General features: G+C 33.0%; 2 protein-coding genes across 2 annotated transcripts; one reads left to right on the forward strand and one right to left on the reverse strand.

The window, feature by feature from the left end:
• Positions 1 to 232: 232 nt before the first annotated feature.
• LOC143605505 (transmembrane emp24 domain-containing protein p24beta3) lies at positions 233 to 4,929 on the forward strand. Its single transcript, XM_077081591.1, has 4 exons — positions 233 to 449; positions 2,433 to 2,619; positions 3,874 to 3,981; positions 4,656 to 4,929. The coding sequence occupies exons 1-4, from the start codon at positions 252 to 254 to the stop codon at positions 4,787 to 4,789; spliced, it is 627 nt and encodes a 208-aa protein (XP_076937706.1). The 5' UTR covers positions 233 to 251; the 3' UTR covers positions 4,790 to 4,929.
• Positions 4,930 to 6,906: 1,977 nt separating this feature from the next.
• LOC143605503 (uncharacterized) lies at positions 6,907 to 12,916 on the reverse strand. Its single transcript, XM_077081589.1, has 5 exons — positions 12,648 to 12,916; positions 8,096 to 8,170; positions 7,643 to 7,901; positions 7,331 to 7,562; positions 6,907 to 7,250 (listed from the first exon to the last, which is right to left on the reverse strand). Exons 1-5 carry the CDS (start codon positions 12,914 to 12,916, stop codon positions 6,907 to 6,909), a joined length of 1,179 nt encoding a protein of 392 aa, XP_076937704.1.
• Positions 12,917 to 13,134: the final 218 nt, after the last annotated feature.

A 13,134-nucleotide genomic window follows, 5' to 3' on the forward strand; every position in this document is an offset into this window, starting at 1 on the left:
ATAACTTAACCGAGGTGAAAAAAACCGAAAAACCAAAACCGAACAGTTTGTATATTAAAAAACCGAGGACTTCGGTCAAACCGAAACCAAACCGTGCTCCGCCTTACGAGTCGCTGCAGTCAAAACATATTAAAGAAGTAAATTTAAGGTGACACCCTTTAATTCCTGAAACAAACTATTATTATTATTATTATTATTATTATTATTATTCTTCTTCTTCTCCAAACGAAAAGCGGTAGACGGAGGCAACGATGAAAGCATACGCAATATTAGGGCTTCTTCTTCTTTCCACATTCACCGGCGACGTATCGGCGTTATCAGTCACCGTGAACGACGTTGAATGCGTATACGAATACGTGCTCTACGAAGGCGATACGGTTTCCGGCAACTTCGTTGTCGTCGATCATGATATCTTCTGGAGCTCCGATCATCCCGGCATCGACTTTATTGTCAGTTTCTAGATCTATTTAGCTCAGATCTCGTGGTGTTTGCTGGTGAATTTGGGTTAATTGACCTAGTTGTTTGATTTTAGGGCTTATTTTATGTGATTATAATTGTATTGTAACCGATTTGACCTAATTTGGATTAGTTGTAACCGATTATGATTGTTTTTTCGTTGATCTGGTTCGGTAGGTGAATTTGACGGAATTTGGAGTAATTGAAACCGATTTTGTTCAATTATGATTGAATTTTCGTTGATCTGATTCAGTAGGTGGAAGTATGAGGTTTTATTTATTGTCGAATTCAAATGAATTTAGTGGATAATTATGAATTTGTTATGATTTTTTTTTCTAATTTGTGTCTGATTAGCTTTAAGTTTAGGATGTGTTCTTACTTATAATTGATTTGAGTCTCTAAATATCTGTAGTTCAGATCACGTGTTGTTTGTGTTCGAATTTGGATTGGTTGTATGAGTTTATTGACGTGATTGTTTATTTTTAGGGCTTTTGTTGGATGATTATGATTGATTTTATGTTGATCTGGTTCGGAAGGTGGAATTTGATGGATTCATTAGGTTTTGTTGTCTGGAATTTATGAATTTAAGCGAATTTAGTGAGCAAATTTCGATTAATGAAGCCGTTTTGAGTTAGTTGGATGATTTTAGGGTTTTGTTGAAAGGGTAGGTTATTGATTTGAGGTTTCATGGAATTGTTAGGTTGTTTTTGTTGTTTGGAATTTGTGAATTTAAACAAATTTAGTGAATATTATTATTGAGTTTATGTGATGTGTTTGTTTAATTTGTGTCTGATTGGTTCAATTTATATGATCTGTTTACTTTTATGCGTATTAGGTTTTTGATTTTTTAGATAATTTTACCTAATTGTTCTAAGTTTGGGGCTTTGTTGAAAGAATTGGTTGTTGTTTTGGATTATTATGATTAATTTTTTGTTGATTTGGTTCGGTAGGTGAAGTTTGATGGAATTAAGAGGTTTTGTTGTCTGGAATCTGTGAATTTAAATGAATCTAGTGAATTTTATTGAATTTATTTGATGTGTTTGTATAATTTGTGTTTGATTAGTTCAATTTCTGTTTCTTAATCTCATGCTTCATACATATTAGGTTTTTGATTTTTGAAGTTATTCTTAAACTATAGTCAGACAGACCTTTTAGATTAGTTGGAACCAATTTGACCTAATTGCTTAATTTTAGGGCTTTGTTGAAAGGATTCTTTGTTTTAGATTATTATAATTGATTTTTCATTTATCTGCTTTGGTAGGTGAAATTTCATGGAATTTGTGTCTAGAATTCGTGAATAATTATCAGTTATATGATATGTTTTAATTTCCTATTTTTAATGCATATTATTTATTTATTTATTTTTTAAGTTATCCTCAAAACAATAATCCGATAGACGTTTTGGATGTAGAGCTTTTGGATTAGTTGGAACTGATTTGACCTTATTATATATTTTTGGGCTTTGTTGAAGGGACTGATTATACTTTTAGAAAATTTGAGATGATTGAAACACGTGAAACTCATGAAATCATGAGGTTTTATTTGTCTGGAATTTGTGAAATCAACGAACTCGTTGAATAATTATCAATTTTATCTGCTGTGTTTCTCTAACTTGTGGCTGCTTAGTTCAGTTTCAATAACTAGAAGTTAGATCTGTTATAATCTATTCTTAATTTCATAAGTTCATAATATTATGCATACTAGGTTTTTGATTTTTGAAGCTATCCCAAACAATAATTAGACAGACCTTTTGGATCTAATATTATCCCCTCAATAACCATCTGAGTATGTAGATGTTGTGTGAATGTTTTTAAGCTTGAAGTTGTAGGGAAAAAGATGATCATGCTGGTTTTATGTTTTTGGATTGTTAATTGATATGATGGTTTACCTTCTAATTGAAATAACCATAGTGATGATTCTTGTTTGACACAATTTAGTTTACACTTTGTATGCATTGAGTTTTGCAATTGTTTCAGGTGTCTTCTCCTGGAGGGAATGTAGTACAAACAATGAAAGGAACATCGGGTGAAAAGTTTGAGTTTAAGGCCCCACGAAGCGGGATGTACCAGTTTTGTTTTCATAATCCTTACTCGACTCCTGAGACTGTCTCTTTCTACATACATGTTGGTCATATTCCCAATGAGCATGACCTTGCAAAAGATGGTATGTCGAGTCTTTCTCTTTCTGAGTACAACTTGCTTAATATTGAAACCAGATCACAACTGGACCGAGACCTCAAAATACAAACTAGGGGAATTGAAACTGGTTCAGTTCCATACAAAACCGTGAAGTGGAAGTGAAAGAGTTTCTTTAACCCAAAATGATGTTTTCTAATTTTGAAAAATAATTATTTTTTATGACTGATCTAGTTATAAACCTTACCAAACTGAACTAGAACCGTTTTTAGAAAAATATTAGAATTGAAAACCAAAACCAAAAACCAGTTTCTAAAAGCTACATAATCCATAAAAGCAGAATAGAACTGGTTCCTGTTTGTTTTTTTGATTGTCTGTTTGGACTGTTTTTGCACACCCTTATTCTCAGAGGTGGCAATTTCCGACACAACACGAAAATAATCAGTTACCAAACTGAACTAGAACCGTTTTTAGAAAAATATTAGAATTGAAACCAAAACCAAAACCAAAAACCAGTTTCTAAAAGCTACATAATCACATAAAAGCAGAATAGAACTGGTTCCTGTTTGTTTTTTTGATTGTCTGTTTGGACTGTTTTTGCACACCCTTATTCTCAGAGGTGGCAATTTCCGACACAACACGAAAATAATCAGGTTTTGGGTTGGCGTATCTAACCCATTTAAAAAGACGAGTTGTGTATGAATTGAGCTGTTTATTTAAACAGGTCTGCTCGAGTTGACCTGCTTATTAAGCATGTCGTGTTTGGGTTGACCTGCTTAACATGTTTAGTCAAACAGGTCGACCCATTAACCATTTATGACCCGTTTAACCCATATGTATACAACCCACCAACTCGATTATTTGGTTACCTGCACTTTAGTGGACTTCAATCTGTCGCTTTCTTTAACACGGATCAATCAACTGTGGTGTGCAAAACAAAGAAAGTTTATTAGGCAAAATTAAAACGAGACTTTAAACAAACATCTGGTGTGCAAACATATAATACTAATTAAATAATTGGATTGCATCAGTGAGTTTCTTTGATTAATTCCACAAAATGCACGCAAACAAAAAAAAATTGATATCTTGGTTATTACAAGACGGTGGGTTTGGACATGCCAAGCCAAAACGATTGAAACCCCTACTATCTAATCGAGCTATCATTTGTCATTGTTTTGTAAAGCTGCAAGTTTCTGTATTTAGTCAACTTTATTCATGTGTTTGTAATTCTATTTTGCATAGAATGCTTTTTTGTTTAAGAGTCTTTTTTGTTTTCTTTCAGAGCATTTGGACCCGGTCAATGTGAAAATCGCTGAATTGAGGGAGGCATTGGAATCCGTTACTGCTGAACAAAAATACTTGAAAGCACGTGATGCTCGACATCGCCATAGTAAGCTTCTTTTAACTCATCATATTAGTCTAACTGATTTCATTTACATATCATATTTAGGTTGACCTGTTAACTCATTTAACAAACGGATCGTGTTCATGTTGTACCACAGCTATCAAATGCACTAGGCACACTCAAGCTGCGTAGGCCTTGCCTAGGGTCTAGGTGCAAGGCGCCAAAAAAGTGAGGGCCTGAGAAAAAAAGAGTGCACTTAATTAAAAAAATTAGAAGATTCTTCAAATACAGTAAACAAAAGCTATTATATAACATTTAATATCATCTAATTAGTACAAAAAGTTCTAAGATAGTTAAGGTTCAAATGTAATTCTAAAAATTGAGTAACAAAACAACGTAATTCCTTTGACCCCTCCTGGATTTACGTTTCAATAACGCTCCTTGCGTTTCTTTTGCTCGGCATTTATCTTCTCATGTTTCTGTCGTAGACAATGCCGAAGCGCTCACCTAGGAACTAGAAGCGCATTTATTGAGCCTCGCCTGAAAAATGGGCCTAGGCGCAAGAAGCGAGGGCTTTTAATAACTATGTGTTGTGCTAAAATTAAACAACTCGCCCATCAAACCCATTTAAATTATTTAAAACTATATAATTTATAAGATCAACCCATTTACATCTTTGCAATTTGAGTAAGTTTGATTAATGTTGGTTGTTTGTGCAGCAAACGAGAGCACACATAAACGGGTGATCTTTTACACAATTGGGGAATACATTTTGCTGGCGGTTGCAAGCGGGCTGCAAGTGGTTTACATACGCAGACTGTTTAGCAAGTCAGTTGCATACAACCGGGTCTGAGGTAACACCAACTCTGGCCCCGTATCGTTCTCATAAAATAGAACTCGGGAAAAATGTTCTAACAGTTTATGTTGGTTCATTGTGATGTCACTTAGAGCTTTTTACTGTTGCAACTTATTTAAAGATTTGAGTTACTAGCTGTATTTCACGTTATAAGTTATTTAAAGAAAGGTTTAATGGAGGATTGTGGGTCAACCCGACTTGTTTTGATAAGTTATAGAAAAAATGATATGTTTAACCCATTAACCAACTTTCTGATCTGGCCACATGTGATGAAGGATGCTCATCATTCATGGTTCAGTGATAACTATTAAAGGAAACTTCTGTGTGCGTGTGCGCTCTTTTTTTATTTTTTATTTTATTTTAATACAGATGATGGTAAAGATTTGTAGAGTTTTATGACGTATATTCTTTTAGTCACACAGAACAGAGTAGCAATAAGTTGGCTCGAATTTTAAACCTGGCTCGGCTCATATTATAAACTAAGCTGAAAACCTGAGCTTAGCTTGATGTTATAAAAGTGGCTTAAGCTTGGTTTTGACTTGGTTTGGTTGATAGACCTTAGAAGAAATGAATTGTCTTGACTTAAATTGAACCAAATAATGGAGAGTTTGCTCGAAAGATTGATTGTTCAAACGAGCTGCTTTAAGATGAAGCCAATTCTGAGCGATCTTTTTTCAAAGTTTTTTTTATTTTTTTTTAAAGCCGCGAGCTGGCTATTTGGACGGTCCTATCAGTGAACATCTAAACCAAATCAAATTGATGATAATTTTAGCAAACAAATCATTTGGATCTTATGCCAGCTATATTATTGAATCAGCATGCAAACTTGTGTACAACTTGTTGGATCGAGTTCATAAATTAAACTAGTACGGTAGTACACTAGTTAATTCATTGATCAGTGTTTTGAACTGCAGCAGTAGAAGAACAATAATCAGTTAAAAATGTTAGATCGAACGTAATAAAGCTCATGAACACAAACTTTAGTTGCTCTCAGAATATTGTTACACCTAAGGTTATGATTTATAATTGCAATTTCTAAAGATGATTCCTAAAATTACAACATTATAAAAAAGCAAAATATAATAGGGTCAAGCTTCATCAAATCTTTACTTACAATCTCAATGATATTGTCTCTCTCCAATGACAACATACTCACAGCAAATTGCTCTTCTTTGTTAACACGAGTAGTAAGGCAGGCTTTTATGAAAGATTAAGGACTTGTTAATCTAAACCTTTTATCGACACTAATTTACTTTCAAGAAAATAGAAAAAAGTCTGTAATAGTAGTTTTTAACCTCGTGAGCAATTTCAACTTGCCACCAACACTTAGATTTTGTAACCTTACTATAGTTCATCATTTCTAAATATGAACTCTGTAAATTCATACATTGTTTTCTTGACTATAGTGTCGCCAACCTTATCTTGGCTATTGATTACTTTATTAGAATTTAAGTATTATATCATTGAGATTCTTTATTATGCTCATACTCCTTTCAAGACACTCAAATTCTTCTCTTGCTAGAGCATCTTTAGTATTTAGGCAATCAATATATATATATTTAGGGTGTGTTTGAGATTCCTTATTTAAGGTAAAAAGGTGTTTTTGTGATAAGTTGAAAAGGTCTTATGGCTTTTTAATAAAGAGTTTTCAAAAAAGTGTTTGGATTAACATAAGACAATAAGTTGTTTTTTAAAAAGTGTTTGGTTTAACTTATTGGTGTAAAATGACCAAAAAGGACATTTTGTATAAGTAAATAAGTTGTTTTTAAAAAGTGTTTGGGATTGTTTATTTATACCATTTTATACTTTTTCTCATCTCTAGCATATTGAAAAAGAAATTACAAAATATACATCGTAAAATTCGTTTACAAATATTATAATTTCTTAATTAGACCATAATAATATTATATTCAAAATGTTAAAAAACACCAAAATGCCCAATAATAACAAAATAATGTCATACTACATTTCTCTCCGCGATTCCATTATTTCTTGCGCAATAACATCTCTTATCGCGGCCATAAGCATAACATCATTACCCGTACGATTTGTAGCCGAAACTTCTTCATGATCTTCATCAATAGGGCCATCTTCTGTGGGATTTTAAGTTCTTGTTAGGCCGTTTCAAATGCTTCATCATACTTACCGGCCTTTCTAATAAAGTTATGGATAGCCATCGATGCTAACGCAATTTTCACTTGGTGTTCGCATGTGTAATTAACATGCATATCTCTCAATAACGCCCACCTAGCTTTCCACACTCCAAAAGTCCGTTCAATGATATTTCGCAATGATGAGTGGTAATAGTTAAATGTTTCTTTTGATCCGCGAGGAGCACGCATAACACTAGTATGTCCACGTTGAAAATCCGGTATATGATAGCGAATGTTCACACCTTTGTATGGAGCAAGATACCCTTTAGTATCTGGGTATCCGACATCAACAACGCAATATTTATCTATAAATAAAAAAAATAAGTTGAGAGTCGTTTCAAACAAATATTAAAAACATAAATATAGCATTACTAAAATTACTAACCACCAGCTGGATGTGGAAACTTAAGGTCCGGTCTCAGTAAGGCTTCATTGAAGATTCTCGTGTCATGTGCGGTCCCCTCCCATCCGGCCCACACAAATGTAAAGCACATGTTAAAATCACAAGCTACCATTATATTTTGCGTGGCATATCCCTTTCGACCAATGTACTTCGGTTGGTCGTCCAATCGAACTAATGCCCTTACATGTGTCCCGTCAATAGCGCAAATACAATCCTACAAATACAAAAGATATCATAACTAAAGCATTTGTTAAAGTAACCGGAACATTGTAAACCTTGAACATTTGATAATACCTTGAACAGTGGATAATATCGAGGATTGTTTAATATATGTGCGGGTACATCATGATTATAGCTTGCGGCTAGCTTGATTATTTCAGCACTCATCTTAAGTACGAATGCTAAAACTTTATAGAAATGTCTATGAATGGTTTCCCCGAAATTATTAAAAGATTCTTGGACAAACCTATTCGTACAACCATGAGCCAAAGTCATCAAGAAGATTCCGACCGACTCCTCAATAGAAATATTGCGGGTTTGTGTCGGTCTGTATCTAGTAACAAGATCTACACATAGCTGTCTAAAAACTGGTATGTCCAGTCTAAATATTTTATAACACCTCCTAGGATAGCATTTAGTATTTCATTAATAAACATGTGTCCTGTGCGGTCTAATGTATGACATGGCATTCGTTCCTTACGTAAGTCACGAGCTAATATTATCCCTTTGACAACTAATGCACATAACCTTTTGAGTTCCATATCCTCATCCACCCAATATTCTTCACCATCATCATGCACATGAGAGTTGTCTCTATTCATCCTATATAAATATAAAAGATGCAAAACAAGCACGCATCGATAATGTGAGTACCGGGTCTATTCCATTTTCTAAGTTCAAGCAAGCATGCATCGATAAACTCCTTAAACGTTTCATTACCCCACAAGACTTTTTTTTTTTCGTAGTCTTGAGCATTGTAACATTAGTTATTTTTCAAACCCGAAACCCGACCCATTTCGAATTTTCGGTTTTGTTTATAAAGAATATATATAAATATATAATTATTATATTCTCAAGTTTCGTTTCAATGTATCCTTGTCCATCGTTTATCGTTTGTAAAATGTTCTCAAAGATTTAAGTTATAGTTCATTCATTTCTATTCATTTTGTTCAATGAACGTAACTCCGGTATTTAAAGTTAAAGCTTTAATGATTTGAACAAATTACAAACTAACCGAGAATAGTATATCAAATATCCAAGTTCATAAATTATTACTTTGGTTTTAACACATCTTAAGGTTCGGGATCCAATTTGTAAATAATATTTTAATTATTGGTCTTAAAAAAATTTCTAAAGATCAAGGGTCTAATTTGCATTTTATATCTAAACTTTGTTTAATATAACTTGAAAGTTCGAGGTCCAAGTTGCAATTATATTTTGACAAAGATATATTGATAGATGAGGGACTAATTTTGCCAATATCACTAAAATAATTTCAAACCCAGCCCTCCCTTCGCTTTGCCGGTGGCGCAAAAGACTCCGGCGATCACAAAAAAACATGATTTGACCAAATAAAATCTCTTAGTCCGTAACGAATCAACACATATAACGTATAATAACCACTTCAAACGTGTGTTTAAAACAAAATTAACAACAATTAATCGCCATGCGTTTCAATTAGTATTATAAATAATAGCCTCTAAACCTCCTGCTAAACTTGTCTCAATCATCAAACTTCACTAATAACTCTGTAATCCATAATTAATCATCCAAGATTGCCATAGTTCTCCGTCAAAACACAATGATAACAAGTAAGTGTTATCATTTTTTTTCAATTAACTAAACCCCTGATCTAATTTAAACTAACATGAAACCAAATTGCAGATAGTAATTCTAGGGTTTTGCTTGAAGAAGATGATCCAGTATATTAATATATGTATTTCTTGTTCTGATCTTTTAACAACAAATAAATTAATGCAGTTGGTTAGTACATATGGGTGTAAGAAGATAGACCCGGGCCATTCAAATTCTATTTTTTTAAAGACCATTTACATTAATTATTATAAACCATATATATGTTTATAAATCATTTTAAATCAAATAAAATTATTTTTTATCACTTAAATCAATTATAAATTTATACCTATCATTTTCATTTAAAAACAAACTTTCAAAACCCGTCAAGTTCGTTTTAAACTCGTTTAACATTTATATATTTATCGTTCGTTAAACTTTATAATTCATTAACACCTTCATTTTCAAAGTAAAATATACCGTTAACACCAAAATTCCGTAAACATTCAAATATTCAAACTTAGTATTAAATTATTAATAGATCGTTAACCCGCTAATATAAATTCGTTCACTTTTAGTCGTTAAGCTTTAAATAATTTGTTTTAATTCGTAAAACCGTTAAAGATAGTTTAATTCGTTAGTTTTTAATTCTTTAACCTTACTTCGTTAACTTTATAACACATTAAATTGATGATTTCAAAGATAAAATTTCTGACAAAATCTGTGCCTCAATTTTCCCATATTAATATTGGATTATTAAAGTCATAATATTAAAATAATATAGCTCGTTATAAATTCCTCTAAAGTTAAATATAATATTATAATGCCATAAAATGCTATGAAAATAGTGCAATATCCCGTTAACCAATATTTACAACTTTTTCTATCCCGTTAGTTAGATTTTCGTTTTTTTTATTATAGTTCTTGAAGTTTGTTGCTTTGGTTTTGTTAATATGCTTTCGGTTTTATTTCAATTAAATCTTCAATTTCAAGGTGAGTTTCTCACACCCCTTTTTACTCTTTTATTAGTTTTGGGGATGGCATATGTATTCTACAAACTTCAAGTATTTACAATTTCGCTTACAAACTACAATTCATTACATGGACTTGTGTGCTTACTTGTTTACTTGTGTTGATTTCAATTTCAAGTGGTTGCCTCAATAAGTATGATTATACGTCCCCCTTTGCACTCAGGACTATTGTTTCGAGTGGAAAAGGGACCTCATTATCCGAGTACATTGGCTGTCCCCAATTGGAAAGAACATTCGTTTATTCTTTACACTGAGGACCATTGATTCTAGTGTAAAGAACCTATTTGCGCTTTTCACAAGTTTACACTGAGGACCATTGATTTTTACGTATTATATCAAACCGTGTGAACTCACCAACTATTCATATAGTTGACATTATTTTATACATAAGCTACAGGTACCGTTAGTAGAAGATGACACACGGAGAAGATACTAGACTTAGGTTATTTAAACCAATGGACAAACTGCTTTGTTGTATTTATTTTTCTTGTATTCTTGTTTAAACTCGTGTATTTCAAGTATTAAAGAATTAATGATAAAATTGTCACTTAATAGTGTCACATGTGTGTTGAACAATATGTACGTCACACTCGGGCGTTTCCGCTTAAGTCGGGGTGTTACAAGCATACTATATCTATGATTCATAAACAAACAAATCCAATATACCAAGGTGAACACACATTAGTGAATATAAGACAACAACTAGAGATGAAACAAAGAATGAGCAAACAACTAAACATGTGTGATCTAATTCATTAAAATATCAAGTTTTAACTGAAGTATAGCAAATAGATCATGGACAACTAAGCTTTTTTACATATGAACATGTGTCACACATATAAGATTATTTGCAACAAAGCATAATATACATCTAATAACTCACCATAAACATAATATAAATCTAATAAGACTAGTAACTAAAGCATCAAACTTCATTAAACTCCGTAAACATAAACCCCACAGCTACTTAAGTTAAATCCAAGACTACTAAAATCACCAAAACACTAAACATGTTTCAACCAAATAACTCACAAACGGAGTTAAACACCAATTGCATGAGAATCAATGGACTTAAAAGAATTGTATAAAACTGGCGACCTATGTTTTTCGAATTGGACACCACCATGTGTTTTTTTATAGAAGGAGATGAGGAAGGTTCATATTAATAAGGAGATTATAGGAACGAATTCAATGTTAGCAGGGGTAGTTGAGAGTGGCGGATACTCGAATTCAATGTTAATCGATGCAGGCGGAATATTACAGAGAGCTGATCAAAGTTAATTGATGAGTAGGGGAGCGAATTCAATGTTAATCAATGAGTTGGGTGGAGAAAGATACTCAAATTCAATGTTAATCGATGATTAGGGGAGCGAATTCAATGATCAAAGTAGGGTTTATGGTTGAAGAGAGCTAGGTGTTATAGAGAAGGAGCTGGGTGGAATAATGATGATCGATGGCATACTGGCAGGGGGTTGGCGGAGTGAAATAAATAATAGAAGGAGCTGGGTGTTAAGGGAGATGGGTGGAATGGAAGGGTAGAATGGGTATTGTAAACCTATAATGAGATAAGTTACCATATCCCAACTTATTAAAAACCCAGTTTTTAGTCTTATCAATAAGGAGAAAGTTAAAAGGACTTATTGGCTCCCAAACATTATATAAACATAAAAATGACTTATTCATCCTTCATAAGTCAGTAAGGAGAGGAAAATAAGGAATCCCAAACACACCCTTATAACTAGGTTTTATCCCTCTGTATTACGGGGGCTGCTTTACATTGTTTGTTTCTAATATATATATATATATATATTGGATTTTAATTTTATTTATTGTAAGGGAGTTAATAATATTCTTAGGGTTTGATGATAAAAGGTTTTCACAAATAAATGAGATGTTATAACCCATTTAAAAGCTATATCGGTTTGTTGAGACCCACGACCCGCTTATTTTTTTACTATAAAACTGTTTCTTAATTATAAATAATATCTTTTTTAAATCTGATATTAACTTTTTATATATCCCTATTTTATAATATTTTCATATCAAATATTTGATAAGATTAATTTTTAATTTAATGAGATGTTATAACCCGTTTAAGGGCTATCTAGGTTTGATGAGACCCATACCCGTGAATTCGGGTCAAATGCATGAGAAGTCTCCATTTATAAATAAAGCAATCTGGTGGCTTGAGAGGAGGTGGGAAGCAACCAAAGAGCTTTTAAATGTTTCATTTATATATATTTAAGATAGGAGTATTGGCTTCATATAATCCCAAGTTTCAACTATGTCCAATTGGCAAATATAAGTCTCAGATATTGAAATGATAAAAAATCATCCTAAGTAGGTGCAAAGTTAACGGAAACTTAACCAGACGTTTGTTTTTGATGACGTGGCCGCTGAGTTGTCTCTTATGCTTCTACCATACCATACTGCATTTTCTTACCATATTCATAATTGTCATTACATTAATTAACAATCCCATGCTTCTACCTAAAACCCTTTTCTTCACAATCTCCATTATCTGATTCATCCCCTCACGCCCTAATTTCAAACTCATCAGCCTCGCCACCAGCTCGGCTTTCTCCCCCTTCTTCAAAACCCTACCCACTGGTTTCCTTACCAAATTCTGCTTCTTCACTTGTCTTACACCCTTCTGATTACTCGATTCCCACATGTTTTCAAACAGTAACAGAAGTCGCTCAGCCATAAGGTAAACATTTGACCCCTTTCCATTGTACACCATCGCGTTTTGAAACATTAGTCGCACGTCCGATGCGAACGATACCGGAGAATTATACTTGTTTTTTTGTAGTTTCGACTTGATCTTACCGAGACCCATCGGTTTTTTAATAATGTTATGATAATCGAAAAGCTTTAAACCAACCGCGTACACAAAACCCAACAGTGCTTGTGGAATTTACTGAGTGAGTATTTGACTGCATTCTCCCATCATCATCTTCC

The sequence above is a fragment of the Bidens hawaiensis genome, unplaced genomic scaffold (assembly GCF_021521415.1).
Source record: "Bidens hawaiensis isolate Kalapana, Puna unplaced genomic scaffold, B.hawaiensis_p1.1 tig00069918_1, whole genome shotgun sequence".
In the NCBI taxonomy this organism is placed as follows: domain Eukaryota; kingdom Viridiplantae; phylum Streptophyta; class Magnoliopsida; order Asterales; family Asteraceae; genus Bidens; species Bidens hawaiensis.

Coding starts and splice junctions, on each gene's coding strand:
- LOC143605505 (XM_077081591.1), top strand. CDS start 252: ATGAAAGCATACGCAATATTAGGGCTTCTTCTTCTTTCCACATTCACC. Junction 2,620..3,873: donor GCATGACCTTGCAAAAGATG/GTATGTCGAGTC, acceptor GTTTTCTTTCAG/AGCATTTGGACCCGGTCAAT. Junction 3,982..4,655: donor TGATGCTCGACATCGCCATA/GTAAGCTTCTTT, acceptor TTGTTTGTGCAG/CAAACGAGAGCACACATAAA.
- LOC143605503 (XM_077081589.1), bottom strand. CDS start 12,916: ATGGTGTACAATGGAAAGGGGTCAAATGTTTACCTTATGGCTGAGCGA. Junction 7,563..7,642: donor GATATTATCCACTGTTCAAG/GTATTATCAAAT, acceptor TTGTATTTGTAG/GATTGTATTTGCGCTATTGA. Junction 7,251..7,330: donor GTTTCCACATCCAGCTGGTG/GTTAGTAATTTT, acceptor TTTTATTTATAG/ATAAATATTGCGTTGTTGAT.